The sequence below is a fragment of the Prunus mume genome, linkage group LG4, assembly GCF_029339155.1.
Source record: "Prunus mume cultivar Tortuosa linkage group LG4, ASM2933915v1, whole genome shotgun sequence".
In the NCBI taxonomy this organism is placed as follows: Eukaryota; Viridiplantae; Streptophyta; class Magnoliopsida; order Rosales; family Rosaceae; genus Prunus; species Prunus mume.
The window spans coordinates 23,523,185-23,550,050 of NC_142701.1; the positions used below are offsets into that span (position 1 = coordinate 23,523,185).

Below are 26,866 nucleotides of genomic sequence, written 5' to 3' on the forward strand. Positions count from 1 at the left end.
TTCTCCTTCCGAGTTTGATTGCAGGAGATGAGTCGCAATCCTTTGGCGACCAGTCGTTTTGAAGTAGATTTGGATTTCCGAGGGGCCGATCGGTCGCTTTCATGCAGAGTCTCGGGTGACCGGTCGTGTGCTTCTTGCGACCGATCGTTTTAGGCGAGTCTTGGCGATCGTCGTTTGCATTATGCGACCGATCGTTTTCAGTCCGTGACAATTCGGAAGGAAAAAGTCTTGAAATTTGAGAAGTGTTAGCATCGCGATGCTTCTCCTGTACGGCTGAAAAATATATGTCGTGTTCTCGGAACACAACATCCATAAAAGTATAGACCTTCTGATTAGGAGGATTATAATACCGATAACCTTTTTGATGAGGTGTGTAATCAATAAAAACACACTTTTCAGCACGAGGATCCAATTTGCTCCGTTGGTGATCATGTAAGTGGACAAAGACCACACAACCAAAAATCTGTGGTTCTAGATTTTTGGGAGGAGGTATTTGGATATGGTGGTAGAGTGTTTGAAGGGGGGGTTTGGAAATTGAGGATACTAGAGGGAATTCGATTGATAAGGTATGCTGCAGAGAGGATGGCTTCTCCCCAAAAGGACCGAGGCATATTAGCACTAAAGAGAGAGGCATGAACCACTTCCAATAAGTGTCTATTCTTTCGTTCAGCCACACCATTATGTTGGGGAGTGCAAGGGCATGAGCGTTGATGTATGATGCCATGATCTTGTAAGAACTGATTAAGATCATGGTTGAGAAATTCTCCGGCATTGTCAGACTGAAGAACCTGAATTCTGGTATGAAATTGTGTCTCCACCATATGATAGAACTGTTGAAACTTGGAACTGACTTCCCATTTTGTTTGGAGAAGGGAAACCCAGGTCATACGTATGCAATCATCGATAAACGTGACAAACCATCTAGCTCCCCCTGGAGTGGTAATTTTAGCTGGGCCCTAAACATCAGAATGAACAAGAGAAAAGGGAACCAAACTTTTATATGAACTTAAGGGAAAAAGAACATGATGGCTCTTGGCTAGTTCACAGATGTCACACGTAAAACTGGAGATATCTAACTGGGAAAATAAGGAAGGAAATAGCTTCTGTAAATATCCAAACGAAGCATGTCCAAGATGGCGATGCCATAACCATACTTCAGAAGTTTGCTTCTCAACACTCGTACCCTCACTATTGTAAGTGTGATTGAGGCTGGCTTCACTGTCAAATGCCAATCCAGATAGTAAAGTTTGCCCATCTTAGTACCACAACCAATCGTCTTGCTGCTAAGAATGTCCTGAAAAACACAATGAGTAGGCCAAAAAATTACAGTGCAATTCAAAGCTATAGTAATTTGGGCAACAGACAAGAGATTATGATGTAAGGATGGAACAATCAATACAGAATCCAAAGTGAGGGAGTCAGAGAGAGAGAGGGAACCCTCCCCAATTCTGGGGAGGGGTACCATTGACATTAGACACCACTGATTGAGAAGACTGTGTATTAGAGATAATTTGTCCAGGATCAAAGGTCATGTGATCAGTGGCTCCGATGTCAATGACCTAGATGTGTTTCTTTGAAGAACTATGCAAAACATAATTGTGGGAACCTGCTGTGGCAATTTTGGAGGATGGGGAAGTGGAGGCAGTGGTTTGGGAAGATGAGACGATATTCATGGCAACGGAAGGATGTAATAATAGGAAAAAGATGTTATTAGGGTTTTGTGATAAGAGAAAAAATTTGTGTTTAGAGGATATGAGGATTCGAGTATGAAGATCTGAATATGAAGTTGTAAATATGAGGAATTTGATTTAGGGTTTGGGTGTGAAGAAATTTGATATGAGGATTTAGGGTTTGTGTTTGAAGAAATTTGATATGAGGATTTAGGGTTTGTGTTTGAAGAAAATTTGATATGAGAACTTAGGGACAACCGATGATCGATTGCTCTGATACCATGCTAAAATATGAATATGGTTTGAATGTATTAGGTTAACTTTATTCTTCTCCATAAAGAGGTATATATAAGAGTTTACAGGGTGTTATACAAGGAATTAGATACAGTAAAGAATTAAGAAAGTATCTCCTAATTATATAATAATTTATCAACTATATAAAAATAAGAAAATAAATCCCTTAATTAATCAAGGAAGTAAATCTCTTTGATTAATTAAGAGACTCACGTCAACACATAGCAGCATCCCCCGAATTGCTGCGAAATATGGATATAACCTTCTTCATGCCAAATGATCAGGAATTATCAGGAGCTGCAGTCACTCCACATCATCTCCAAGAATTCATCCTCGGCCATCGATACCAACCGCACTAAATTTCGGGCATTTGCTGCATTTTCCAAATGGATCTCTGGTTCCATCAAGCACCCCCAGCAAGATCATCAGCGTCACCCATTCCAGAAGATCAGGCTTGTTCTTAAACAATGCCAAAATTGTCACTCCAAATGTCTGTAACAGCTCTACAATTAGGTGTCATGGCATTAGCACCACTATGGCGTTTAGAACTTTATGTTCGTTCCAGTAAACCTTACCCATCAATCTCCGTGTCGGAATCCATGGTTTCATCGAAGAGAGACGAGGAGGCTTTTCCAGCTAGTGACCTAAAGAAGAGCCCAACACTGCACTGAGCTATGAATTAAGCTTTGTAGTAATTTCAAGTTATAAATGGTCGAATAAGTTAAATCCCCCCTTTATGGGGTATCTAGTGTTATGAAGAAAATAATAATAAAGCGCCTCATTATGTTGAATGCCAAATTTACATAATAAAAAGATATGTACCAAATAAATCAACCCCAAAACACTCAACCAACACCACCAAAACATATACTTATTTTTATACACGAGGAAAAAGTTAAAAAGCTATCAGCCTTAGTAGATAGATAAAAACGCCCACAGGCCACAGGTCATATATTCAACAAAGTCATCGCATTCAAACTAGTTCACCAAAGAAAGTAACATTGCTACTACTGAAGTTAAAATAATACACGGTACATACTAGAAACCACTCCTCAAGGATTTTTTCTGAAAGGATGGCGTTCGTTTGGCAGGCAGTCTGCCTTAGGAGGGGCGTTGTAAAGCATATCATGCATTTTTGAGTACATCAGCAACTGAGATGGGTCACCACCACCACCGCTGCTCTGGGATGCCCGCGAACTCTCTTGCAGTTTAATCTTCTCAAATAGATACTGCTTTTCTGCCTCGGCTTCACTCAATCGTTGTTTCAAGTAGCTGCTGGCATATTCTTCCTCCGATTTATCTGACTTGGCAAGAGCAATCCTCTGGAGCCTCTCAGCCTCTCGTTTTGCCTCATTAGCCTTGAGTTGGAACATATCAGCTTCTGCATGTTTGAGCCTCACAATTTTCTCCAGCTCTTCGATTTGTACCTTCTTTTTTTGCCTCTCCAGCTTTAGTTCTTGAACTTCCCTGGCCTTGTCCTGGAGTTCCCTGTCACAAGCCTCAACAGCCATTCGGGCTTTCTTGTACATTCTCATCTTCTCATCGGCCACCATTTCCATCTTCCTTATGGCCTCTTGCACCACTTCAGCAATTCGATTACAGGCCTCCTGCGGGGCTATCAGCCGTCCACTTTCCCCATTTTCCAGGCTCTTTGGAGAGTCTACCTCAAGCTCTTCATAAAGAAGATACTTCAAATCAGGACAATATAGATAAATGAATAATAATAAAAGGGTAACACAATATGCAGATTACTAAAATTGAAACGAAAATTCCACGAAAATTTATCTACAGTTGGAGTTCAAATACTCCTAATGAACCACAAATATTATTCCAGTAGACTTGAAAGTACCAGAACACATGGTTCTTCCCTAGGATGAACATTGAATATATACCTTGGAAAAACATCAATATTGCTCTGCAAGCTGCTGATGACTCTGCAAGTCCACTTTCTATCTTTTCTTTGAGTTCCTTACACTTCCAGAAGAGTTTTTGCCCTCGAGGGTCGTCACTTCCATGAAAAATTCTACTAACAAAATCAAGCTCTCTTGTCAGAGCCTCCCGGTCCCAGGCAGGTGCACAGTGTTGAAAAACATCTTTGACCCAACCCAGTAGCTCAGATGTCCGATTGCAAGCTCGACACCTAAAAAGCATTTCGGATGGCCCTGATCCACTCTTACCAGAGGCACCCATGCATATTAGTCCATCCCGAATAGCACAATCAGTGTGAGTCCAATGAGAACACAAATCACAACCAACCCAACGGCAAGTGTTCACTTCAAAATCAAACTTGTTACATACTACACACATGCAAAGATTGCAGAAACCATTTCTTTTGGTGCATATCTCGCATGTACAATCATCAGCTGGAATCTGGTTTTGGCATGCTATATTTCTGCATCTCTTGTACACGAAAACTTCAATAAGGGAAGTTTGCGACAGACTGATATTTGGATGCAAAAAGGCCAGAATCCCGGTATTTATTGCAACAAGGATTTCAAGCTGTACTCTGTGTGCTCTAATCAAAGTCTTCGCTGTTAAATCTGTTCTACTTTGAACAAGCTTCTGCAGGATAAAAAATTCGTCTCTCTGCTGTGAACCACCATTCCCATCAAGGATTACTCGGAGGTTGTTCTTTAATTCTTCCTGAAACTCATCAGGTAGGTGATGCATCTTTTCAGAGATTATATCAACTCGCTCTCTTGCAATGTCTCGAAGAGATATCTTATCGGCGCTGGAAAGACGACGAATGACTGATTGTTCCGGGCAATCATTTTCTGCTTTCCCATTCTCCATCTTCTTTGCCATTATGGCATCAGCAGCAGGCCATGTTTCTCGAGAACTGGCACTCTCAGTAGGGGACTCACGCCTGTGATCAGAATTTGATCTGGGTTCTTCAGGGGAAAGCCGAGGATCTGAAGAGACAAGGGAAAGGGAGGTTTGTAGTCCCCCAGCTCGTGGTTGCTGACGAGGAGGAAGCATCTTTGATGAAGGTTGGTGGTGTATATTGGAGCCAGATGATGTACCCATCCACCAGATCCACTACTTCTGCAACTACAGAAATAGAAGTATCAGCCAGTACCCTAACATTTTTACTCTTCTGAAAGCTATCGTGACATTTTGCATATTAGATCTGAAAGTGAATGTTTAAAAATATTGAAGATTTCTCATTGTTGAGAATTAACAGCACGCACTCAGCACCCAAAAGAAGACATGTGTATGCACAGACAAACATCTACAACTATCAGTTAAGATGAAATCCCAAAAACAACACAGCACATGGTGAGACGATTTGACAAATTTTCAGTTACATCAAACTGGCTTGGATACCTGTGATTACCCAAACTGCTACGAGAAGCATATCATGTAGGTTCTACTACATCTATTAAAAGCTGCCAGTCGTACTGATTCCGAAGAATTAATCATCACAACCGAAGAACTGAAATTGAATAAAATAATACTACCAATCTAAGCTTTTTCTTGCCGTAAGACTATCAATATTAAGCATGCTATTTTCAGAAAAGCCTCTAATCTCCAAATTACGAAATGAAACAACGTTCAAGCAACAGCAACATTTCAGAAACATATAACAAAAAGGCAGACCTTTACCAATTTGCACACAATAGAAAACCCCAATTTTTTCTTTTCAAAACAATAAGTCTACTATGCCGTTGAATCTGCTTCGCTTGGTGATTAACCTGCTTCGTTTCACAGAGAGAATTAAAGCAACAAGAATAACTGGAAGGCTAAGCAGCAAATTCAGAGGTCACGGAACCGATCCTAATATAAATACTTGCCTTTGTTCAGTGTGGACTTTTCGTTAAATTCTTAGATCAACAGCAACAAATTCAATGCCAACTAAACAAAATTTCTTTCATTTTCTACGATTTTCTCAGCGACCAAACAGAAGGAACAAAGAGAGAAGAGGAGAGAGAGTGCTTACCAGACGAAGCCCGAGAGAAATTCAGCTTCAGTAGAGAAGACGAGAGCAGACGCGGAGAGACAGATTGGGAAGTTTGATTCACTTTTTATGAAGAGGTGGTTTTCCCATTTTGCCCCTGGGACACGGCAACGGTGTTTTTACCGGGAAAGTGAAGACTTTTAACGTTGGGAGTGACCGGCTCAGCCGGTCTTGGGTTGGAATTGACTGGCTTAGCACGTTTCTTGTATTGTTTTTTATTTGCTGACCAGTCACGTCGTTCACGACACGTTGTACTGTCGAGGTCAAAATGGTAACTTCGCCGCTTGGCCTGCTTGACTTTTGCCCATGTTTCTTTGACAAATGCCATAGCATACATGGAAAATTAAAATTATATTTTAGGAAACATTTATCTCACTTAATACTTGTATAATTTTGATTGATCAAATTTGAAAATAAGAGTATTAGTTTCCCATTATATTCCTTGCAAATCTGCACCATTAATAAATTAGAATCAGACTATCTATGAGAACCAATGTTTAAGGATTCTGCGCCAATTTTTTTTTATGAGAACTAATTCATATACCATATTTAAGTCAAAATTAATACATTAAAACAGATAATTTATTGATATGAGATATGTCGAATTGATTTGGGAATCAAATTCCAGCTTTTGATAATTATGATGCGATTAAAGAAGAGAAGGGGGAATAGATGGGTAAGTGATGGTGCAAAATGAGACTTTTTAATCTAATACAATGGTGCTCATGTGAAATAATTAAATTCCATTAGATCAATTAAAGAGTTCAGATTTTTCTAAACGCGTATAAATGCACTAAGGCTAAATGTAGAGGTTCGGAATTTAAAATGATGTAATATAGAAATAATATCTGCAGTCTTGGGGTGAACGTAGCAGGTCAATCCTATGCTGCACATTAATTAAATAAAAGACAAACTAAAACAGGTACAAATTAAAAAGAGAAATTAGTCAAAATAACCATAAGATTATTAAGTAATCCCATAGAGTTCAGCCAAACAGCCTACGTCCATCAAATATATCATAACACTAGTCTCCATATATGAACACCACCAGCCAGACCTACCACTGAAATTTTGTAAGAAAATTTGGTACCAAAAAATGGAAGTTGCTTTGTGCTCTTATTTCTGGTCACCAGCTCCCTCAAATATATAAAACACTCATGTCCAGATATTTATCAACTGCACCACTAAAAGACCTACCCACTGAATTTTGTGCATGAGAAAGAGAATTTAGTGTCAAAAAGGAAAAATGCCTCTTGCTCCTCATTTCTGGGTACCAGCTTCTACAGGCTCAACCACCTCGGCCTCTAATATCTTGGTGTTGTGATGTGGGGTTCCTGGATGCTGAACCTCAGCCTCTAACGTCTCTGGGTTGTGGTGCTGGGGTCCTGGTTGCTGAACCTCAGCGACGGGTGTAGACCATTTCCCAGAAAGAGCCAAACCCATCATCTCATATATCTTTCCACCCAGCTGTGCTGGATTCTCAGGCTGCATCAACAAGACATACAAGTTGAATGTGTAAGAAGATCAAACATTGATCAAATAAGCATGCAAATCATCATCCTTAGCATGGGCTACAACAGATTCCTAGAGAGTGATACTTGTCTGTAGCATTAGTGTCTCAAACCAACAAATAGTGGCACCTTCAAATCCAAAAAAGCAATTCTCATTTTCACCAAACCACAAGGTCAAGTGCATTTTCATTTCAGGGCCTAGGATTTCTTAATGGTCAAGTTACAATGAAGAATGGTTGCTATAGATCATATAATCCTAAGAGCAGTTTTAACAAGAGATGTGAAGCAAGCTTGAATACTCACGGTAAAACCACTAGACACCAAAGCTGTATCATACAAAAGATCAATAGCTCTAATAGCATCTTCATCATCCGGGTTGATCTTGCTTGCAGCCTGCAAACCAGGATTAAAATGTTACTGTATTTTCTAATACCATCAAGTCTTTTAAGATTGGGAGAGTTGGGGAGAGTAGCTTTCTCTGTGCAAACATACATTCAAGTTTTGAATGATTGGGTGCTCAGGATTAATCTCAAACACCCTCCTGCCTCTCATAAACTCAAGGCTAGAAGTATCACCAACAGTTTGTGCCTTCATCAACCTGGAAAAGTCCAATCACAAGTTTAGAGGATAACAATCAGGTTCTGCAATATGAATTCTTGACATATGTATTCAGCAACAGAGGGACTCTACCTCTCCATGTTGGCAGACCAACCAAACTTCCCAGATACAAGAACGCAGGGTGACGAGCTAAGACGGTTTGAAATCTGAACACTGGCAACTTTGTCACCCAAACGTTTCTTAATCCAATCACATGTTTGGCCATATTCCTGCTTGATCTCCTTTTCTTTTTCCTCATTCTTATCCCCTGCAGAAAGGTCATTCATACATATCAGATTTCCTTAGCAAAGGAAACATAATCAAATAAGCAAGAATGTCAAGTCAATCGGATCAACTCAAAGGGCTCCAATGAACTAACCTAAATCCAGATCTTCCTTGCTAATATCAAGGAATTTCTTATCCTTGTAAGATTCCAGGTTCTGGATGGCAACCTCATCAATTGGATCAACTAAGTACAACACCTACAAGAATAGCACAACAAAAATCATCCATAAATACATAAAACAGCATAATCAAATAGTATCATCAAATTATTTGAGAGGCAAAACATACTTCGAGATTCTTCTCAAGAAGTTTTTCCAGGAATGGTGTATTGCTTGCGCTTTCTACACTATCAGAAGCAATGTAATAGATACCCTTCTGCTCAGGTTTCATGTTCTCAAGATATTCATCCAAGCTGATCATCACATCCTCACTTTGGGAAGAGAAAAATCTAAGCAATGGAGCAATACGCTTATGATTTTCACGATCTTCAATGCAACCCAGTTTCAAATGCTTTCCAAAATTTTCGAAGAACTTTTCATAATCCTGCAATAAACAACAAAGGATGTGTTTAAAGAACGTAGAGGGGCAATATCATTCGCTACCCCAAGCAGCAGAGGGGTTGGAAAACATCAGGATTCAGAGTCACAGCTACAGGACTCCGGAACAAGACATGGCTGAGGAGTAATTGCCAAGATGTTGAAATTTGTATCATAATTCCACAAGACTGAAAACATACAAAAAACAAAGGATGATAAGAAAACAGAAGCAAAAACATACTGCTCTGTCCTCACTCATGGATATTCCCAGGATCATATCAAAGGCCTTCCGAACCAAGCGCTTCCTCATAATCCGTACCTTCAAGTAGATCACAGAAACAACAGTTTGTTTAAAGTAAACTAATTGGAACCTAAAGGTTAAAACGACAGTGTGCTAGATGTACTTACAATACGACTCTCCTGAAGAATTTCACGTGAAACATTGAGTGGAAGATCATTTGAGTCCACAACACCTTTGACGAAGCTCAAGTATCGAGGGAACTACTCAAAAGGGAATGTAAAAGCAATTAGAACCAATAAGCTTACATTTAAGAGAACCATGCATTACTCTGTTGTAAAAATGTCTTTATTTTGTTTACCAGTTCTCCATCAAAATCATCTGAAATGAACACCCTTTTCACATAGAGACTTATATTTTTTGTCTTGGAATTGACTATGTCATCCTTCCCCCTAGGAGCAACCGCTGGAACATACAGAATAGACCTGAATTCTACTTCACCCTGCAAATAGCAACCTCTTCAACTTAAAAGCAGAATATATGAGCAATTAAGTATGAGTACATTGTCAAACAGAACTACACATTTCATCCTAACTTCAGGCACTAATGCTGTATTTTCAATTGTCATTCAAATTTAGATAACACCCATTTGTTACCCAACTTAAGAAGACATCATGATAGTTGCCACTACAAATATGCAATTTTAAAAATTCTACAACAAAAAAACCCATAGTTAACTTAGTTATTGTCAACTCCACACAACTTTTATCCAACTCAAGAAGCAGACATCATGTGACAATACAGAAATATGCAACATTTACTTCAAAATTCTACTACAAGTGGCATTTGTTGAGGATCTTAATAGTCATAAAATACCTCTGTTGTGAAGTGCGAAGATGCTAGTGGATCCAAGTATTCATTAAAAGTTTTCTTGTAGAACTCATTGTAGTCCTCCGTAGTGACTTCCTTAGGATTGCGAAGCTGTACATATCAATTGGAATGATGTGAGCATAAAAAAGTTACTGCCATAACAAGCAGAGTAAACATACAAAGAAGAAACTGTTAAGGCTCACCCATATTGGTTGTGTCTCATTAGCGAGCTCCCAATCCCAGTATTTCTCAACAACAGTCTTCGTTTTTTTCTTTTGTACCTCGGTTTTCTCATTTTCTCCATCCTTTTTGGATTCAGCTGGATCCTCATCAACCTCAACCTGAAATGAAATCGTCCCCAATAATTTCCCTGAACATACAACATACAAAACCAATGACAAAAGTAGAAGCATTGAGAAGATGGGGAAAAAACCCTTACCTCTTTAGTGTACCCCTTTTCCTGCCAAGTGTATATAGGAAAAGAAACAAACTGTGAATAGTTTTTCACAAGCTTCTGTATCCGTTCTGGAACAGCAAAACCTTTGTCATCACGCTGAGAGTAGCCAGACAGAGAAAGAATTAGCTTGGAGATCAAAGTCATAGGCAAATTATATACAGGGTTTTATTTATTTATTTATAAGTTCAAAAATGTTTTACACTGACCTTGAGATACAAGCTCAGGCGGGTTCCTCTAGGAATAAGCTTCTCAGGGTCAGTCTCCTCCTGAATTGTATACGAGCTAGCATTTGCCTCTCCTTGCCATACATATTGTTTGTCAGATTTTGGGCTCTTTGTGGAGACAACAACCTACAACCAACAGGAGATGCATAACAATCGAGCAGTACAGATATTTCTATACACAAGTTTCAACTCTTAATGGAAAGGGTAGGAACACTATTATATATTCAGCCACTTGACTGAAAGAAAAAAGCAACGGATTTAAAGTCATAGGAGCTCACAGTTTTCTGGTTAAGAACTTACCCGATCAGCAACAAGGAATGCTGAGTAAAAGCCAACACCAAACTGACCAATCAAATTGTTGTCACCACCCGCATCTTTACTATCCTGATAAAACAAATTTGTAAGCATATAAAATACCTCAATGCAGGATCTCAAATTCAAATAATTTATAATATCTCAAAGACTTATTATACCTTCAACAACTTTGAGAACTTTGCGGTCCCACTTTGTGCAATTGTTCCCAGACAGTCAACAAGTTCTTGCCGAGTCATACCAATGCCAGAATCACTTCACACAAAGGGAAAGACCACACCATTGATATGGTGAAGAAGAATCATTAAGGGAAAGAAAATACTGTAAAAACCGGTTAAGCTTGTTAAGCTTACATGATATGTATGATCCCATTGTCTTTATCAGTCTGGATACGGATATCAAGATCACCTCCACCCTTCAAAAGATCAGGCTCCGTAACACTGAGAAACCTGAGCTTGTCCAAGGCATCACTTGCATTGCTGCAGAAAAATTAATAATGTCAACATATCATACGCTAAATAACTTAGTGCCACCTAAATTCAAACACAACAACTATTTCTTGAATTCCAATGTGTGTTTAGTACTGTTAACTCAAATTCCAATGTATGATCAGTTCAAGCTCCACCTGTCCAATCGCAATTTTCGGACTCTCAACATAACCCAATAGGAAAGAAAAGACAATCAATATTACATAATATCAGATATATTAAATAGGTACCTGATAAGCTCTCTAAGAAACACCTCCTTGTTACTGTACAAGCTGTTAACAATGAGGTCCATGAGGCGATTGACCTGTATCCATGAAGAAAACAACACTCTCAAAACCATTGATCCTCAAAATCAATCTAAAAGATACCCAACAGGTGAAATGACATTACCTCAGCTTGGTACTCGAATCTCTCAGCGGGAGGCTCGGCCGATGCATCAGAGGCTGCAGCAGTGGACTCAAACCGGTTGCCAAAGCACAGTCCATTTTTGGAGGCAAACTGAGCCGTGGGTTTGCAAGGGTTAAACTTCCCAGAGGCCAACGCTGAGTGCCATTTCACTTTGGCATCAGTTTCTCCCACCTACACAAATACACATAAAAATTCAGACTTTTTATATATAATCATTTTCTCAAAGCGTGAAAAGCTAAACCCAAGAGTTATAGAGAACGCACCGAACACAAGTGGGTAGAAGAGCAGGAGATTGGAGCCGCGGTGGTCCGGTGACGTGCGGCGCCGTGGCGCAGGATAGCGGAGACGGAGCGTCGAGGAAGCCTATGCATATTGGTTTGAGATAGATAGATGGATGGCGCAGACCAAGCGATGGAGAGAGAGCAATGAGTTGTGACTGACAGAGGGATGAAGAGTGGAGAGAGGTGTTAGGGTTTTAGTAAGGGTTTCTGATAGAGAGACCCGGAGAGGGGGTTTGGGAAGGTTCTGGAGACGATAAGGGCAATTTGGTACTTCAAGAAAATGATGAAACTAAATTTTTTCTATTATTGTGTATTTTGAGTGGTTAGGTTTGTAGGAGCTTTTGATATGAGCCCAATAACTCATTCAGTCTCAGCTAATACCCTGCCCAGATTGCAGATCAGTTTGGGCCAACCATTTGTGACTGAAGATTTTTATTTCCCTTAGAAAAAAAAAATTATATCGAATCCCCAAGTTCGAATTTACATTCTGGTAGATTAAATTAATTTAGTGTAATTTAGATTATTACTTTAAAAAAATAAATAGCAAACATTTTAGGCCTAGCCAAAATACAAGCATCATCAGCTAAAATCTCAGTAATATGAGGGAGCACCTCAGTAATAACAACTGTTCTCGGCCTAGTTAGACTCAATAATAGTTGCTTTCTTTTCGAATATGTTTATTTATTTTTAATACAAGCGATAGTAGGGAGAGAGCCATATATGGCACGCACAATGCCAATGTGCTATAAGGGTTTGAACCTGAGACCACCAGTTTACAAGTGAAATCCATTTTCTACTGGGCTAAAGCCTATTGGCTTTTGGAATAGGTTAAAGTATGATAACTTCCAATATAAAAAAATAGAAATTTCACTATGCCTTGATTAATTTCTCTTTCTCAAAGGCTATTCCTATTCTTAACATATACATGAAATTAACCTTCACAACTTGGTTATCAGGAGATTTCCATTTATTAGCACTTAATTTTCCTAAAATATCTGACCATGTTGCTATGAGAATTTGCTTATTGTAGGAAAGGTTCATTAAAAATACACTAGCAAGAGCTAGAACTCTAATATTAATATCTGGTTCCAAGTATTTGCTCCGAAAGTAATCCATTGAAAGCATAAACAATCAGTGGTGCTAGGAATTTCTAACTGAGTACATCTGCATGGTAAGTTTATGAGGAATCTAGCAGGCCTTGCTGACTTTTTTGTTCATCACCATCAGTCTTCACAAACTCAAAATCAATATAAGAAAAGAACATATATATGTTGATATGAATCTTCAGAAGTTGTGCTTATTAATTTTTTTTTTTAACAGAACAAAAGAAACCCATCACCTCCCAATCCATTTTTCTTGATTGTGAATCTCTCTATAGCCCCCATGATTTGTTAATGTTGTTAAGCAAAACCAACAAAAGGGCCAAAAATTGAAGAGAAGAGCAGCTAGAATATTGCTGCTCCATTTCTTCTTTTATTTATCTCATTATTTCAGATGAATAAACATTAGTTATATTAGTTACATACTCTTCTAATATTACATACAAAAAAGGGAAACATGGAGAAGCCACAAAGAAAGTGAACCCAGGATTTGTCTACAGATGAAGAGAGGTGTCAAGGTCTGAATTGTCAAAACTTTTTGAAGCACTTGCTGCTGAGGCAGCTGTTGTATTGTTGGGCCATGAGATTGTGGAAGGCTGTGTCTTCATGGCACAATGATCAACTTGTCTAGTCTGCAAATTAAGTCCCAGAGAGAGTGAGTGATCTGCAGGAGAGCTTGGCCTGGCCATATCGGATTGGATAGAGAATTTTGCGGGCTCAAAATGCCTTATTGTGCCAACCCTTTGATGATGATGATCAGTCTCAGATAACATCTTCAGAAGCTGCTGCTCCTCCCTCCTCTCCTTCACTTTCTGCAACTGTCTGAACCTCTCTTGTAAGAGAGCAATGGAGGAACTAACCACAGTGGGATCAGAACTTTCCCTACCCATTGAAAACAGAGTTCGATGAACTTTGAAGCCTTGAAGGGTTGGTGGTGTTTTTGTTGTTTTTTTGCTATATTTGGTGCTGAAGGGGCAAAATGCATTGGATGTGTTTATATAGCACAAGGGTTGTGTTCTGTTTGGCATTAAAATGTGCAAATTGGGTTTTTGTAGTTTATTTTGGATGATGTAATATAAATAAGAATCGGCTGCTGTGCAACAAAAATCCAAAGGGAAAGATTTAAAGGCTAGTCTAGAGAAGGCTGGGTTGGTGGATGGGTAGGCAAAAGCACTTTTTGAAAAAGCAAGAGTGCAAGAAAAACAGTCCAAAATGAAAATGGAAGTAGCAGTTGGAATGGAGTTTGGAAGCATCAAATGTTAGGTCATGCTTTGTGTCTTGTTGTCTTTGAAGACACTGTTGGCATCGATGACTCTGATTTATCTTTATGTGGCCTTTTGGGGAATATTGATTCTTTTTTGTACCTGCTATGAAACCTGGCCTTCAAAGTCTTGGCCTTTTGAAAATGAAGTTAAAGAATTGAAGATGGGGATGCATAGAAAAGACAAAGATCAGAAGGAATATATTTGAAGTACTGATGTTTTTTATGGGGACCCTTCGCACATGGAAAAAAATACAAAGGCATCCTTCCTTGCCCTGCATTTTTCATGCACTTTGTATATGCAGCTGAAGAAGGGCTGGCATTAGAAATATAATAAAACCTCTCTAAACCAGAGGCTACATTTCTGTTTGTCATTTACATCTTTAAGTTTTGTGGTCAATTTACACACCAAAACTAAGACCTACCATTCGTATTGTTGCTTGTTTTTGGGGTCTACGAGATAGGATAGGTTTGCATGAAATGAGGAAGGAAACAGAGAATATATGCAGAATACAACAGAGCCCTTTTAGCATTTATACTCAGATTTGGAGTTGTTTTGTTTGAAACTGGTGGTTGGCCTATGGCAGCAGAGAAAAAGGGCAATATTGGTGCTGAGCAAGGCCTTGATTTTTTTTTTTTGGGTGGAAAGTGATCAAACCAGTTGAATCAGGCTTCTACTATTATTTTTTTTTAAAAAAAATATTTAATTTTTTTATAAAACCCAAGAACAAAAACTCAGAATGGTTTTGCAGCAACAAGAAAAGAAAAGAAAATAACAAAGTTGAGAGATGCTTGCAGAGTGGAAATGATAATGGTTTTTGTATGAAATGATTGAGTATAACTACAAAATGGTACACTGACCAAAGAGCCAATAATTGCTCATGCGTGACAAAGAGCAAGTCATATAATGGAGGCCATGTGGGGGTCCAAGCAACCCAGAGATTCTGTCAAGAATCAATCAACAAAAGCAAAAACCTTTCTGGTAGTGGATGGCCCCCCTTTGTTTTCTTCCTTGAAAACCAAGCACTTGAACCCAAAAACCAGTGGTAGGAGAATATCATTTATTTATTATTGATTTTTTTTATGGAGAAAATGATACCATTAGACAAGTATATCAATATGTCTTATGAAACTAGGATCTTCAAAAGTTCAAAACTATTTTGTTATATTTACTGAAATGCATGGAAACTCACGTCTCTTAGTTATATATAGATTTTTTTCTTTTTTTCTTTTTTTTTGGTAAATATCATGAGGTGTCCCCACACTCGAAGGATGAGATTAATTGGGAATTCGCTTTCCCGCCACAAAGTCTTCCAACGAGTTTCTAACCTCTGCCAATGAGGCACTAGGTAGCTCGCCCAACTAGAGGTGACACTTTACCAACTGCACCGCACCACACCTTGTGGTTCATATGGGTTTCTCTTTAGTTTCTTCTTGATATGGGAATTTCCCCAACCCTGGTTCAATATATTCATTATTTACCCAAAAAAGAAAACTGACTTTTTTTATCCATTTATCTATAGCTTCAACCCCATCTTTAAACTAATTTTAATTTCATCCTTTCATGAACTATAAGTTTTTATTCGTTCATTAGAGGAAGAAAGATTTCAACTTGGAACCTAATTTTCAGAGTAGTTTACTACTTACAATATGCATGATCAGTTAATTGCAGGGTTTTAGTAGAGAGGTTCGGAGAGGGAAAATCTACTGCAAATTGGACGAATATAATCAGATTGGTGGCATTTGGTTATAATTTTTCAGACACTGCAGGCTCAATCAAAAAATTTAGAAATTTATTTTTCAGTTCCATGATAGGATTGGAAACTGGGGTTGAACCATTATACATTTGAGAACCAGAGTCACCTAATACAATGCCAAAAGACAATTAGCAAACTCAAGATCAAACTTTCCCATACTTGTATGGCCAAAACAGGCAAACATCATCAAACATAAAAACAATGGAATTACATCCTTAGCATTTGAGCCTTTTGTCCACCGAATAGTAGGAGGACAGGAACAAATTCTTCTTTACTATATAAAATGATGGAATTACAATCATTGTTGTGTGGACAGGACTAGAAGATACCAAGGATTACAAAGGAACAATCTCACAAGAACTGACTGCCGGGAAGCCAGAGTCTCTTCCAAAATCACCTCCAGGGATTTTCACCACAAAATTCTCTCTTGCATACACATAATAATTTACTTTTCACTCAAAGGGTTTCTCATACTCGGGGGTTTGTATAGGTTTAGACTTGGAGGAAAGGTGAGAACACTAGAACTCACACGATAATGAATGCGTTTTTACCCTTCTAGATTGATCCACAATATAGTTCATACCCATAAAATATCACTTGTGTATAGGAAATATTAGGGTCTTAATGCATGAACCAAGCCTTTATTCATTCTACCCTTCTTCATTTAAGGAGTGGGAATCCCAGCAAATACTAGGCAAAGATCAGCGAAACACAAAGAAAGTGACAAAAAAAGCAAACTCTGAGCTCATCTCGACCCCAATAAAAAAACCCTACAAAGATTTAGAGTGCTATCATCCTTTGGGAAAATTAAAAAAATTGAACACCACATTCGGAAAGTGGCCACACATACTGGCATTTGCATTAGAACACTCAGGGGCAGATTCAAAAAAGTGGACTAGTTCAGTAATCTTGGCCGGTAGTTCTTTCTAAGAGCCCTGGTGCAAAATTAGCTCGATTTAGGACCTGAGTAACCCGACACCAAAAATGTCTAATTAAATTAATTTCATCACGTCAACTACAAAGCATTATTTATCCCGGAATTCTGAATCACAGACATTATTTAAGTTGATTTAAATCAGTGGCAACTGCAGATTACTTTTTGTTGATAATTCACAGTAAAATAGTTATACTTGCCGATACAGAATCAAGAGACCATCCCATGGGAATTTGGTTAGATTTTTTTGCTTTTAGTTTCTTTATTTCTTTTTCTTATGAAAAGAATAACAGAGAGAAGGAAAAAAGAGACGAGAGAGAGATTAAAAAAAAGAGGATGATTTTGACCATCAAAGCTAAAACTAAAACATAAAACCAAAATTTACTAAATGAACCACAACATATGCTATTGTAAAACTGAGGTATATTTTATAAATGACTCTTGGTGTAAAGAAATGAATCAAAATTGTATGAGGTAACGACAGCGAAATAAACCAACATAGGTATCAAACAAGGTGTACCTTAACATCTTCTTGTCAAAATTTTCTGAGGAAAGAGGAAACTTTCCACTAGGGGACGTCCAAGCTGTATATCACCTGCAAGTATATATGCCAAGAATGTCTAGCTCTCAATTCCATTTTATAAACACTAAGCCAGAATAAATATGGTGTAAGCATGTCAAACAATGAAAAACCAACCAAATGAGCACCATAAAGAAGATTATCCATGTAATTAAGAAGCCTGCCTAGATGATCACACACATCACCATTTCTGTATTAAGAAGCCTTCCTAGATAAGATAATCCATGTAATTAAAAAGCCTGCATAGGCAGAAATTATCCTAACCCCTAAATCAATTGTCAAACAGTACACACAGTCCTGCACCAACCATCAACCCGCACAAATGGCAAATATCATTCGTTTATACTTTGTCTAAACAAACCTACATGTCTACCTTAGGTTGCTGCTTCATGCACACCAGATTTTCAGTTCCAACTGAAGACAATTATCTTCTGAAAACAACTTGTCACTTCCATGTAGATAGGATAACAAACTTAGTAACCATCGATCGAATTTTCTTGGTGACTATTGGACAAATATTGCGACCAAATTAATCAAAAGCCAACAGAACTAAAGTATTCTGATAATCACCAAAGACAGTAATAGAAAGAAACGAATGTTAACAAGGTTTGAAGGCAAAGCGCCATCTACATACCATTTATTGTATGATCAAGCTGCAAAATTGTGACAGCAAAAGAATATATACACCTTCGGCGAAAAAAGTATAATTTCTTATTAGTTCATTAATGGAACTCAGTTAACGAATTTCCTTTTTCTCCGTGTGTATAAAGAAACCATGATCAATGTACACCCTTTAAATCACTTGCTCTGTTAACAATTTGAGAACTCCCCCTATCCTTGTTTACTTTAGAAAGTTCTCTGGCCAAGATAACATATGTCTGGAAACTGATACTGCATTTTTGAGATTCAATAACATGAAGAAGCTTCATGCATAGATCTGATTGCCCTTCCTTCAGTAATCCATCGATTAACACAGTCCAAACAATCTCATCAGTATTCCATTGTTTTTCTAGCATGCTTTTGAATAAAGTTTCAGCTTCTTCCGCCCGACACACCCTGCCGAGAGCACTAATAAGTGCCTTATAAGCTGATAAGTGAACCTCAAATCCATTATCTTCCATCAAGCCAAAGATTTCCAGCGCAGATTCCACTTTTAAATTTGTACAATGAACAAAGAATAGAGACAGATAAATCCTTCTATTGGGGCACAGGCCTTTGTCTTTCATATGCCGCACCAACTGATCTGCCTCATAATATCTGCCTTCTGTACACAAGCCTCTCACTAAAGCACCATAGGTATCAACAGTAGGTTCACATCCATTCTCTGACATCCTAGCTAAGAGATTGCACAACGCCTCAAAAAAGTTATAGCTTTCATCAGAGCTGCAACTATACATTGCTTCATGTTGGGCCACGAGCCCCACAACCTTCTCCGTCAGCAACTGACTTTCCTTTTGCAACCCTTTGACCAACACAGCATATGTTCGGTAGTTGGGCCTGCAGCCCACATCAACCATTCGCCTAAGAAGCAAGAATGCATGATCTAGCCTACCAAGCATAACAAAACCATCAATGAGTGTGGTAAATGTTACCACATCAGGAGCCAATCCTTTCCTTTCCATTTCATCAAGCAACGTCTCAGCATTGTCAGCCTTGCCCTCTTGACATAACCCAAACATGAGTGAGCTATATGTATACAAGTTCGGCAAGCAACCTTGTTCTTCCATTTCATGGAAGATTTTGAACGCAAGGTCAGTCCTGCCACTTTTACAGAGGCCACCAATTAGAGACGTGTAGGTAATGACATTTGGAACCAGTCCTTGTTTTTCCATCTTTTTACATAGTTTCTCAGCTTTAACAAACTGATTATCTTTGGACAAACCATTTATAATGGCATTGTAGGTTTCAATACTTGGACAGCAACCCTTCTCCTCCATCTGCTCAAATAATGACAATGCAGTATCCACTTTCCCCTCCATACAGTATCCAGCAATCAAAGCAGCGTAGGTGACCTGACTGGGGCTAATTCTTTGTTCTACCATCTCACGGAAAAGAGTAGATGCAAAGTCAGACTTACCCGCCTTGCAAAACCCAGAAATAAGTTCAGTATAAGTCCATTCATCTGGTTCACATCCACTCCCTTTCATAAAATCCAACAACCTCATAGCATTGTTTAACTGACCTCCACTGAGGTATCCATTGATGAGTGTGTTATATGTAATCACATTTAGAGAGGGTCCCACTTTAAGCATTTTGCTTACAAGAGCCATTGCGTTATTAATGTTACCCATCAAACAGAAAACTTTGATGATTTCATTGTGAGTTTGGGTATTTGCCAAGGTCCCATGTCTCTCCACCCAATAAAAAATCTTCTGAGCCAGGTCATATCTTCCTGTCTCACATAATCCATTTATCAATGCATTGAAGGTAACTGTGTTTGGGGCCAAACCATCCTTCAAAAGCTTGTGATAGAGTCCAATAGCAACATCGAGTTTCCCCGTCTGAGACAACCCACTGATCAAAGCTGTATAAGTATGAACGGTAGGATGGCAACCCCTGCTTCTCATTCTTCTGAAAAGCCCAATTGCTTCCACCAGCCGATCGGCCTCACATAGTGAAGCAATTGGGACAGTGTAAGTATATGATGTGGGTTCAATCCCTTTTTCTACCATTTCATCAAGCATATCCAGTGCCTCATCCACCCTCCCCTCATTGCATAGCCCATTGATAAGAGTTGAATACGTAACTGAATTCGGGTCACAACCTGCCTTCACCATCTGATCGTAAACCTCAAATGCCAAATCCAAGTTACGATTTCTACAATGCCCAAGAATCAATGATGTATAAGTAAAAACATCCGGGAGCATATCAAACTGAAAAATCTTGCTCAAAATCAACTCTGCTTCCTGAACCTTGCCCTTCTTACACAATATATTGAGCATTGTATTAAATGTCAACAAACTCGGTTTAATCCCACTACTTAGCACCTGGGTATAAACATTTTGAGCTATACTAACCATCTCAAACTTACCCAATTGAATCAAAAGCGTATTAAAACTATACAATGTAAACTCAAAACCACGTCGGCTCATCTCATTCAAATATTCAGTTACCCGTTTAAGCTCTTCCTCCTTCCTAGAAGCTTTAATCATCAAAATCCTCACACGGTCTGCAGGCGCAAAAAGCCGTTCGTTCACAAGCCTATTCAGCATTGATGAGAAGCAGCTCATATCATGCTGGTAAGAAGGTCTCTTAGAAACCCAGTAGAAGAATCTTAACGCCGAGTCTGTGTTCTTGTGGGTCTCAATAATCTTTGACACATGATCGGTTCTAATCTTAGGGCTCAGCCAGCTGAGCTCTGGGCTCTTTTCCCATTGAGGGTCGCACAGAATGTCACAGATTTGGAACACCAAGTTTGGGGCAGGATTGAAGGGTGGATGAGTGAGTTGGGAGAAAAGCTTGGTTCTCGATGCGAATTCGATAAAATGGTGGGAACCCAATAGCGAATGGAGGGTTTGTAGGTGAAGGAGAGGTGGGGTTTTGAGGGGCTTTAACATGTCGAGCTATGGAGAGGTCATGAGGGGTTTTCGAAGAAGATGGTAAAGTTTGGATTTTTCTTGGGTTTTCAGAGCCCTTGGGAATGAGGGGGCTTGGTTGGTAGTTGGGGAGTATGGTGAGTGGACTCGCCGAGTTGCTGCTGAACGTGGTCATTGGAGAACCATAGCTTCGCTATACTGAAATAGAAGGGAGAAAGGTTAAACCGTTGAGTAAACTAGGGTTATTTCATTCGTAGACGAAAGCAAAAAATAAAATATTAAAAATAAAAATAAAAATAAAAACTGAACAAAACAGAAGAAAAAAAAAAATGTCACTTTGCTTTTATTATGTAGCAGTTATAATAAGCCACACACGGAGCCCTTCAGTCAATCATCTGATCCACCAGAGCCATAGCAATGCTCCAACTCACGCCTTCTCACTCTCTCCTTCAACCATTGCTCTCTCCTCAAAGCCTCCCCTTTTCGCTTCTCCAAACCTGTAAAACCCAACGAGAAGCACAGCAACACCACGCCGTATCCCTCAAAACCGGAACTTTCAGCCACCCTGCAATTGCTTCCCGTTTCTTATCTCTCTACGCAGACCCCAAAATCAACAATCTTGACTATGCTCGCTCCGTCTTCGATCAAATTGAAGAACCCACCTTGGTTTCCTGGAACGTTCTCATCAAATGCTATGTTGGGAACCAGCGTTCCCATGATGCTATTATTTTGTTCTATGAATTGCTTCATGAACTTGTTCCGGATAATTTTACTGTACCGTGTGTGATGAAGGGTTGTGCTCGGTTAAATGCGATTGGGGAAGGGAAACAGATTCATGGGTTGGTGTTGAAAATTGGGCTTGGTTTGGATAAGTTTGTGCAGAGTAGTTTGGTTAGTTTGTACTCAAAGTGTGGTGAGATTGGTTTGGCTAGGAAAGTGTTTGATCAAATGCTTGATAGAGATTTGGTTACTTGGAATTCTTTGATTGATGGGTATGCGAGATGCGGAGAAGTAGAAGTTGCAATGGAATTGTTTGATCAAATGCAGGAGAGAGATTCTTTTTCGTGGACAGTTTTAGTTGACGGGTTATCAAAATGCGGGAAGGTAGAGATGGCTAGGGAGATATTTGATAGGATGCCACATAGAAATTTGGTTTCTTGGAATGCGATGATTAATGGTTACATGAAATCCGGAGATTTTGAGATGGCACGTCAATTGTTTAGTCGGATGCCAACAAGAGATATAATAACTTGGAATTCGATGATTGCAGGTTATGAATTTAATGGACAGTTTATGGAAGCATTGGAGTTGTTTCAGGAAATTTTGGAAGAAGATATTATGCCTAGTCATGCTACATTAGTCAGTGCTCTTTCTGCCGTTTCAGGATTAGCCACTCTAAGTAAGGGGAGATGGATACATTCATTCATGGTAAAACATGGATTTGATTTAGATGGTGTGCTTGGTACATCATTGATAGAAATGTATTCCAAGTGTGGGAGCATAGAGAGTGCTCTGGCTGTATTTCGAGCTATAGACAGGAAGAAATTGGGGCATTGGACTGCTATAATTGTTGGTTTAGGAATGCATGGTATGGCCGACCAGGTTCTTGAGGTATTCCTTGAGATGCGCAAAAATGGAATGCACCCTAATGGTATAACTTTTGTCGGAGTCTTGAATGCATGTAGTCATGCAGGATTGGTTGATCTTGGTCGTTACTATTTCAATCTGATGATAAATGATTATGAAATTGAACCCACAATTGAACACTATGGTTGTTTTGTAGACATTTTATGCCGCGCTGGTTGTCTGGACGAGGCAAAGAATGTCATTGAAAGTATGCCCATGAAACCAAATAAAGTAATTTGGATGAGTTTGCTTAGTGGTGCTCGTAACCATGGAAATGTTGAAGTTGGTGATTATGCAGCTCGCCATTTGATTGATGTGTCTCCAGACAGCGTTGGATGCTATGTTCTTCTTTCTAACATGTATGCTGCGGCTGATAAGTGGGAGAAAGTTTCACAGGTAAGAGAAATTATGAGAAAGAGAGGAGTAAAAAAGGACCCAGGATGCAGTTCCATAGAGCACAGAGGTGTGCTTCATGAGTTTATTGTCGGTGACAAATCACATCCTTGGACAAAAGACATATATTCTAAGTTGACTGAGATGAGAGAGAAACTGAAATCCGTAGGACATGTTCCTGACACAAGTCAAGTTCTGTTGTGTCTTGAAGAGGAAAAAGAGAAGGAAGCTGAATTGGAAAACCATAGCGAGAGATTGGCTATTGCATATGGTCTTATTAATTTGGAACCTGGGAGTCCTATTCGCATTATAAAGAATCTTCGTGTCTGTAACGATTGCCACTCTGTCACTAAACTCCTATCCAGTATCTATGATCGTGAGATTATTGTGAGAGATAATAGTCGTTTCCATCATTTCAGAAATGGGTCATGTTCTTGCAAAGATTTTTGGTGACTGACTTGTTTGTCTGCTGCATTGACGCTTGTGTTGATCTGCTCAAAGCAATAAGCATCAGAATGCCTCTACCTCTATGCTTCCACTCTTAAAATTGGCCACTGGTATCATTTCTTCATTTTATGCATCTCTTTGTGTTCCTTTTGTATATTTAGCAGTATAGACATTCTTGAAGGTGTTTCTTGATGTAATGATTGTTCCTAGCAAAAACAGCCCCCCTTGTTACAGGGATATGACTGCATAGGTCTTGCTTTCCCTAGATGCTGAATTGGCCAGAGACTAGTGCAAGATAGGCTATCTTATACAGAGAGTCTGAATTTATAGTGACAGTGAGATATAATGGTCATTCCCATCGCTTCTTTCACCCTGCATTGGCAGAAGGCTCTACATTAGGTGCCCTTAGTATTAGAGGCAATCTTCGTTGTATACTGTTTACCCCTACAAGAATTGTTTGTTATACTGAAAGATAATAGCTCCTCCCATCATGTGAAAAGTTTCAGTTGGCAAAAGTTTGTTTGCTGAAAATTTTCCAAATTTGTTGTATCATACATTCTCTTTGTGCTCTGATTCTCCTTGTGGGCACTTATTGTGTAATATTATATACATATATCCCGCTCCACTGTAGCTGGAGCGGGATACTCGACAACATATCGACATCCACACTGACAACATATCAACTTCCATATAAATAACATATCACCATCCATATGACAAACATGTTGACATCCGTATTGACACGATACCAGTATGGCTTGCCCAGAGCCCAAAACAGCCTTTCTTGCAACAGGAATGTGGCTGCCCTTAGCTATATGGGCAATCTTCATTATACTGAGATTATAGTAAGAGATGATAGCTCTTCCATCATTCCTTTCACCCTGCATTGGCCAAATCCATATACTATGTGTTCGTAATACTAATAGCATAGGCAGTCTTCATTATGCTGATATTAAAATTAGAGATGATAGCAGTGTTCAGTGGGTAAAAGTTTGCAGAAATCTTTCCCGCATTCTCTGTATGCACTGGTTAAACTTAATTTGCCTAATGGGGAGGAATAGATGAAGAAACCTAAGATGAATCTGATAATCATATGATTTGGTTTTAATTTTTATTTTCCCTTGTATTTTGGTTGTTATATATTTATTCTCTGGTTTAGATTTACTATATTGCAGCAAAGCATGCATTTGTTGACTGGAACTTTTGAATGTTCAACACATCTAGACAAATAAGGAGTTCAAGCACAAAGGAGCTGGGCGGTTTTACTGGATAAGTGATTTCAATACAAGCAGTTTCTAGTAAGATTACATCAGAACTAATGGAGTCCACAACAAGAGAACCTCAACAAAAGCAAGAAGTTCGGGTAATGTTACAGATGAACAGCCATGCATTTAGGTTTCTTCATTTTCCAGGGACAAAGTTGGTGGCATAAGCCCATGCATTGTTGGCAACTGGATCAGCAACATGGTCATAGAGGTTCTCAACTGGGCCCTTTCCAGTTACAATAGCCTGAACAAAGAATCCAAACATTGAAGTCATTGCCAGCCGCCCATTCTTAAGCTCTTTCACCTTCAGTTCAGCAAACGCCTCAGGATCATCAGCCAGTCCAAGTGGGTCAAAGGCCCCTCCAGGGTAAAGTGGATCCAGTCCTTCACCAAGTGGTCCTCCACCAATCCTGTATCCTTCGACAAATCCCATGAGCACAACCTGGACAGCCCAGATTGCCAAAATGCTCTGGGCATGGACAAGGTTTGGGTTGCCAAGATAGTCAAGGCCACCCTCGGAGAAGATTTGAGATCCAGCCTTGAACCAAACAGCCTCGCCGAACTTGACACCATTCTTTGACAGGATTTCTGGGAAGACACATCCCAGTGCACCAAGCATGGCCCATCGGCTGTGGATCACCTCAAGCTCACGGTTTTTGGCAAATGTCTCAGGGTCTGCGGATAGTCCAGCAGTGTCCCATCCGTAGTCACCAGGGAATTCACCAGTCAAGTATGATGGAGTTTGCTCAGAGAATGGTCCCAAGTATTTTGGGCGGTCTGGGCCATACCTGTTTTGTCAATTACAGTGAAGAGTGTTAGCATAATAAGCTCAAGGCCTTGGCTTTAAAAGGTATGGGTATGGTGTAAACTTCCTAATGCTATGTTGAGCATGTTGGTCTTGTAACACTGTAACTTTATGCACTGAGGTAGAATAGATTGTTAGAGATTCTGTCATTGTAATCTAAACATCATTTTGATTTGAATTTTACATTGAATCCATGACTCTCAATACTACTAGATACTTTAATTTACTCCAATAGCGTAATATGTATCAGCGACCATATTTATACACATGGAAGTTTTAGTAGAGTTGCTTGGAAAAAAAATGTCTTATGCTCACAGGCTACAGCCAAGGTACTTACCAAATGCTTTGGGGGGTGCTTTTGACGGTGCGCCTCATGGTGATGCGGCCGCCACCAAGGCCGCCAATCTTTCGGATGAGCTCATTTGACTGCTTCAAAGCAGTCTGGCCGGCAAATGCTGATTGATGGATTGCAGAGGTTGCCATGACTAAGCTCTCCTGTTCGAAGTGGGGTGGTGTTGTGAGGCCTAATGAGATGCCTTGGACAAGGAGAGCGCTGGGATGTTATAACGGGAATGTGAAGATGTTGTGGATTAGGATATCTACAGATCAGCAACATTCTATTGGTTCTCAATTGGATTTAGATTTCCAAACTGATTGTTCTAGTGAGAGAGGGGTTATCTCTTAGCCACGTGGCAGGCAAATTGGTGCAATATTTGTGGTTGGTGAACGCAGGCCACAAGATTAGTTGTACTGTAGAAGGTCATGCCAGCTCCAACCAAAAGACAAATATTTAATAGGCCCCCGTTGATGAAACCATGAAAGCATAAACTTTCCTTGGGTGTTTTTGTTGGCTTAAGGTAAAAACGCCAACCTCTAAAATTCGAACTGTTCCTTGGCTGCTGTGAAAAGGTTAATTTGCCGCAGTATTGACAAAACAACAGCAAACCATAGCAGGGCAGAAATGGTTTGCAGTGGAAGAAGAGTAAAGGGTGATTCTCCAAAAAGTATTTTAAGGATTGGTTACATACTTCTA

General features: G+C 39.3%; 4 protein-coding genes and 1 pseudogene across 10 annotated transcripts; 1 reads left to right on the plus strand and 4 right to left on the minus strand.

The window, feature by feature from the left end:
* Positions 1-2,884: 2,884 nt before the first annotated feature.
* LOC103329232 (OBERON-like protein) lies at positions 2,885-6,029 on the minus strand. Of its 4 annotated transcripts, XM_089050117.1 has the most exons (4): positions 5,759-5,841; positions 5,571-5,659; positions 3,857-5,009; positions 2,885-3,636 (listed from the first exon to the last, which is right to left on the minus strand). In XM_089050117.1, exons 3-4 carry the CDS (start codon positions 4,989-4,991, stop codon positions 3,017-3,019), a joined length of 1,755 nt encoding a protein of 584 aa, XP_088906243.1. In that variant the 5' UTR covers positions 4,992-5,009; positions 5,571-5,659; positions 5,759-5,841; the 3' UTR covers positions 2,885-3,016. The 4 variants fall into 4 exon arrangements, with proteins under 4 accessions (XP_088906243.1, XP_008229887.1, XP_008229888.1 ...); XM_008231665.3 differs by lacking the exons at positions 5,571-5,659; positions 5,759-5,841 and adding an exon at positions 5,905-6,029 and having other exon boundaries at positions 3,857-5,015; XM_008231666.2 differs by lacking the exons at positions 5,571-5,659; positions 5,759-5,841 and adding an exon at positions 5,905-6,024.
* Positions 6,030-6,864: 835 nt separating this feature from the next.
* Positions 6,865-12,403, minus strand: HSP89.1 (HEAT SHOCK PROTEIN 89.1). The gene is made up of 19 exons (XM_008231668.2): positions 12,112-12,403; positions 11,831-12,019; positions 11,671-11,744; positions 11,306-11,431; positions 11,114-11,207; positions 10,941-11,024; positions 10,623-10,766; positions 10,399-10,512; positions 10,163-10,300; positions 9,966-10,070; positions 9,451-9,591; positions 9,260-9,352; positions 9,093-9,170; positions 8,604-8,858; positions 8,410-8,512; positions 8,124-8,298; positions 7,926-8,031; positions 7,737-7,826; positions 6,865-7,407 (listed from the first exon to the last, which is right to left on the minus strand). Exons 1-19 carry the CDS (start codon positions 12,217-12,219, stop codon positions 7,183-7,185), a joined length of 2,442 nt encoding a protein of 813 aa, XP_008229890.2. The 5' UTR covers positions 12,220-12,403; the 3' UTR covers positions 6,865-7,182.
* A 3,977-nt stretch (positions 12,404-16,380) lies between these two features.
* Positions 16,381-21,574, minus strand: LOC103329234 (uncharacterized). 3 transcript variants are annotated; one of them, XM_089050719.1, is made up of 3 exons: positions 18,396-21,574; positions 17,702-17,776; positions 16,381-17,182 (listed from the first exon to the last, which is right to left on the minus strand). In XM_089050719.1, the coding sequence occupies exon 1, from the start codon at positions 21,316-21,318 to the stop codon at positions 18,541-18,543; it is 2,778 nt and encodes a 925-aa protein (XP_088906845.1). In that variant the 5' UTR covers positions 21,319-21,574; the 3' UTR covers positions 16,381-17,182; positions 17,702-17,776; positions 18,396-18,540. The 3 variants fall into 3 exon arrangements, with proteins under 3 accessions (XP_088906845.1, XP_008229891.2, XP_088906844.1); XM_008231669.3 differs by having other exon boundaries at positions 16,381-17,210; XM_089050718.1 differs by having other exon boundaries at positions 16,381-17,776.
* Positions 21,575-21,651: 77 nt separating this feature from the next.
* LOC103329238 (pentatricopeptide repeat-containing protein At5g66520 pseudogene) lies at positions 21,652-26,059 on the plus strand (annotated as a pseudogene). Its single transcript, XR_016126196.1, has 2 exons — positions 21,652-23,873; positions 24,988-26,059. The product of XR_016126196.1 is annotated as a pentatricopeptide repeat-containing protein At5g66520 pseudogene (transcript).
* Positions 25,000-26,374, minus strand: LOC103329237 (chlorophyll a-b binding protein 2.2, chloroplastic). The gene is made up of 2 exons (XM_008231673.3): positions 26,171-26,374; positions 25,000-25,816 (listed from the first exon to the last, which is right to left on the minus strand). The coding sequence occupies exons 1-2, from the start codon at positions 26,314-26,316 to the stop codon at positions 25,165-25,167; spliced, it is 798 nt and encodes a 265-aa protein (XP_008229895.1). The 5' UTR covers positions 26,317-26,374; the 3' UTR covers positions 25,000-25,164.
* Positions 26,375-26,866: the final 492 nt, after the last annotated feature.

Bases quoted from the DNA above. Each gene is read 5' to 3' on its own strand.
- LOC103329237 (XM_008231673.3), bottom strand. From the start codon at position 26,316: ATGGCAACCTCTGCAATCCATCAATCAGCATTTGCCGGCCAGACTGCT. The intron at 25,817-26,170 runs GTAAGTACCTTG...TTGACAAAACAG, and splicing joins AGCACCCCCCAAAGCATTTG to GTATGGCCCAGACCGCCCAA.
- HSP89.1 (XM_008231668.2), bottom strand. From the start codon at position 12,219: ATGCATAGGCTTCCTCGACGCTCCGTCTCCGCTATCCTGCGCCACGGC. The intron at 11,025-11,113 runs GTATAATAAGTC...TTGTTTTATCAG, and splicing joins AGTTCTCAAAGTTGTTGAAG to GATAGTAAAGATGCGGGTGG. The intron at 8,513-8,603 runs GTATGTTTTGCC...CTATTCTTGTAG, and splicing joins TTCTTGAGAAGAATCTCGAA to GTGTTGTACTTAGTTGATCC.
- LOC103329232 (XM_008231665.3), bottom strand. From the start codon at position 4,991: ATGGGTACATCATCTGGCTCCAATATACACCACCAACCTTCATCAAAG. The intron at 3,637-3,856 runs GTATATATTCAA...TTCTTTATGAAG, and splicing joins AATATTGATGTTTTTCCAAG to AGCTTGAGGTAGACTCTCCA.
- LOC103329234 (XM_089050719.1), bottom strand. From the start codon at position 21,318: ATGTTAAAGCCCCTCAAAACCCCACCTCTCCTTCACCTACAAACCCTC.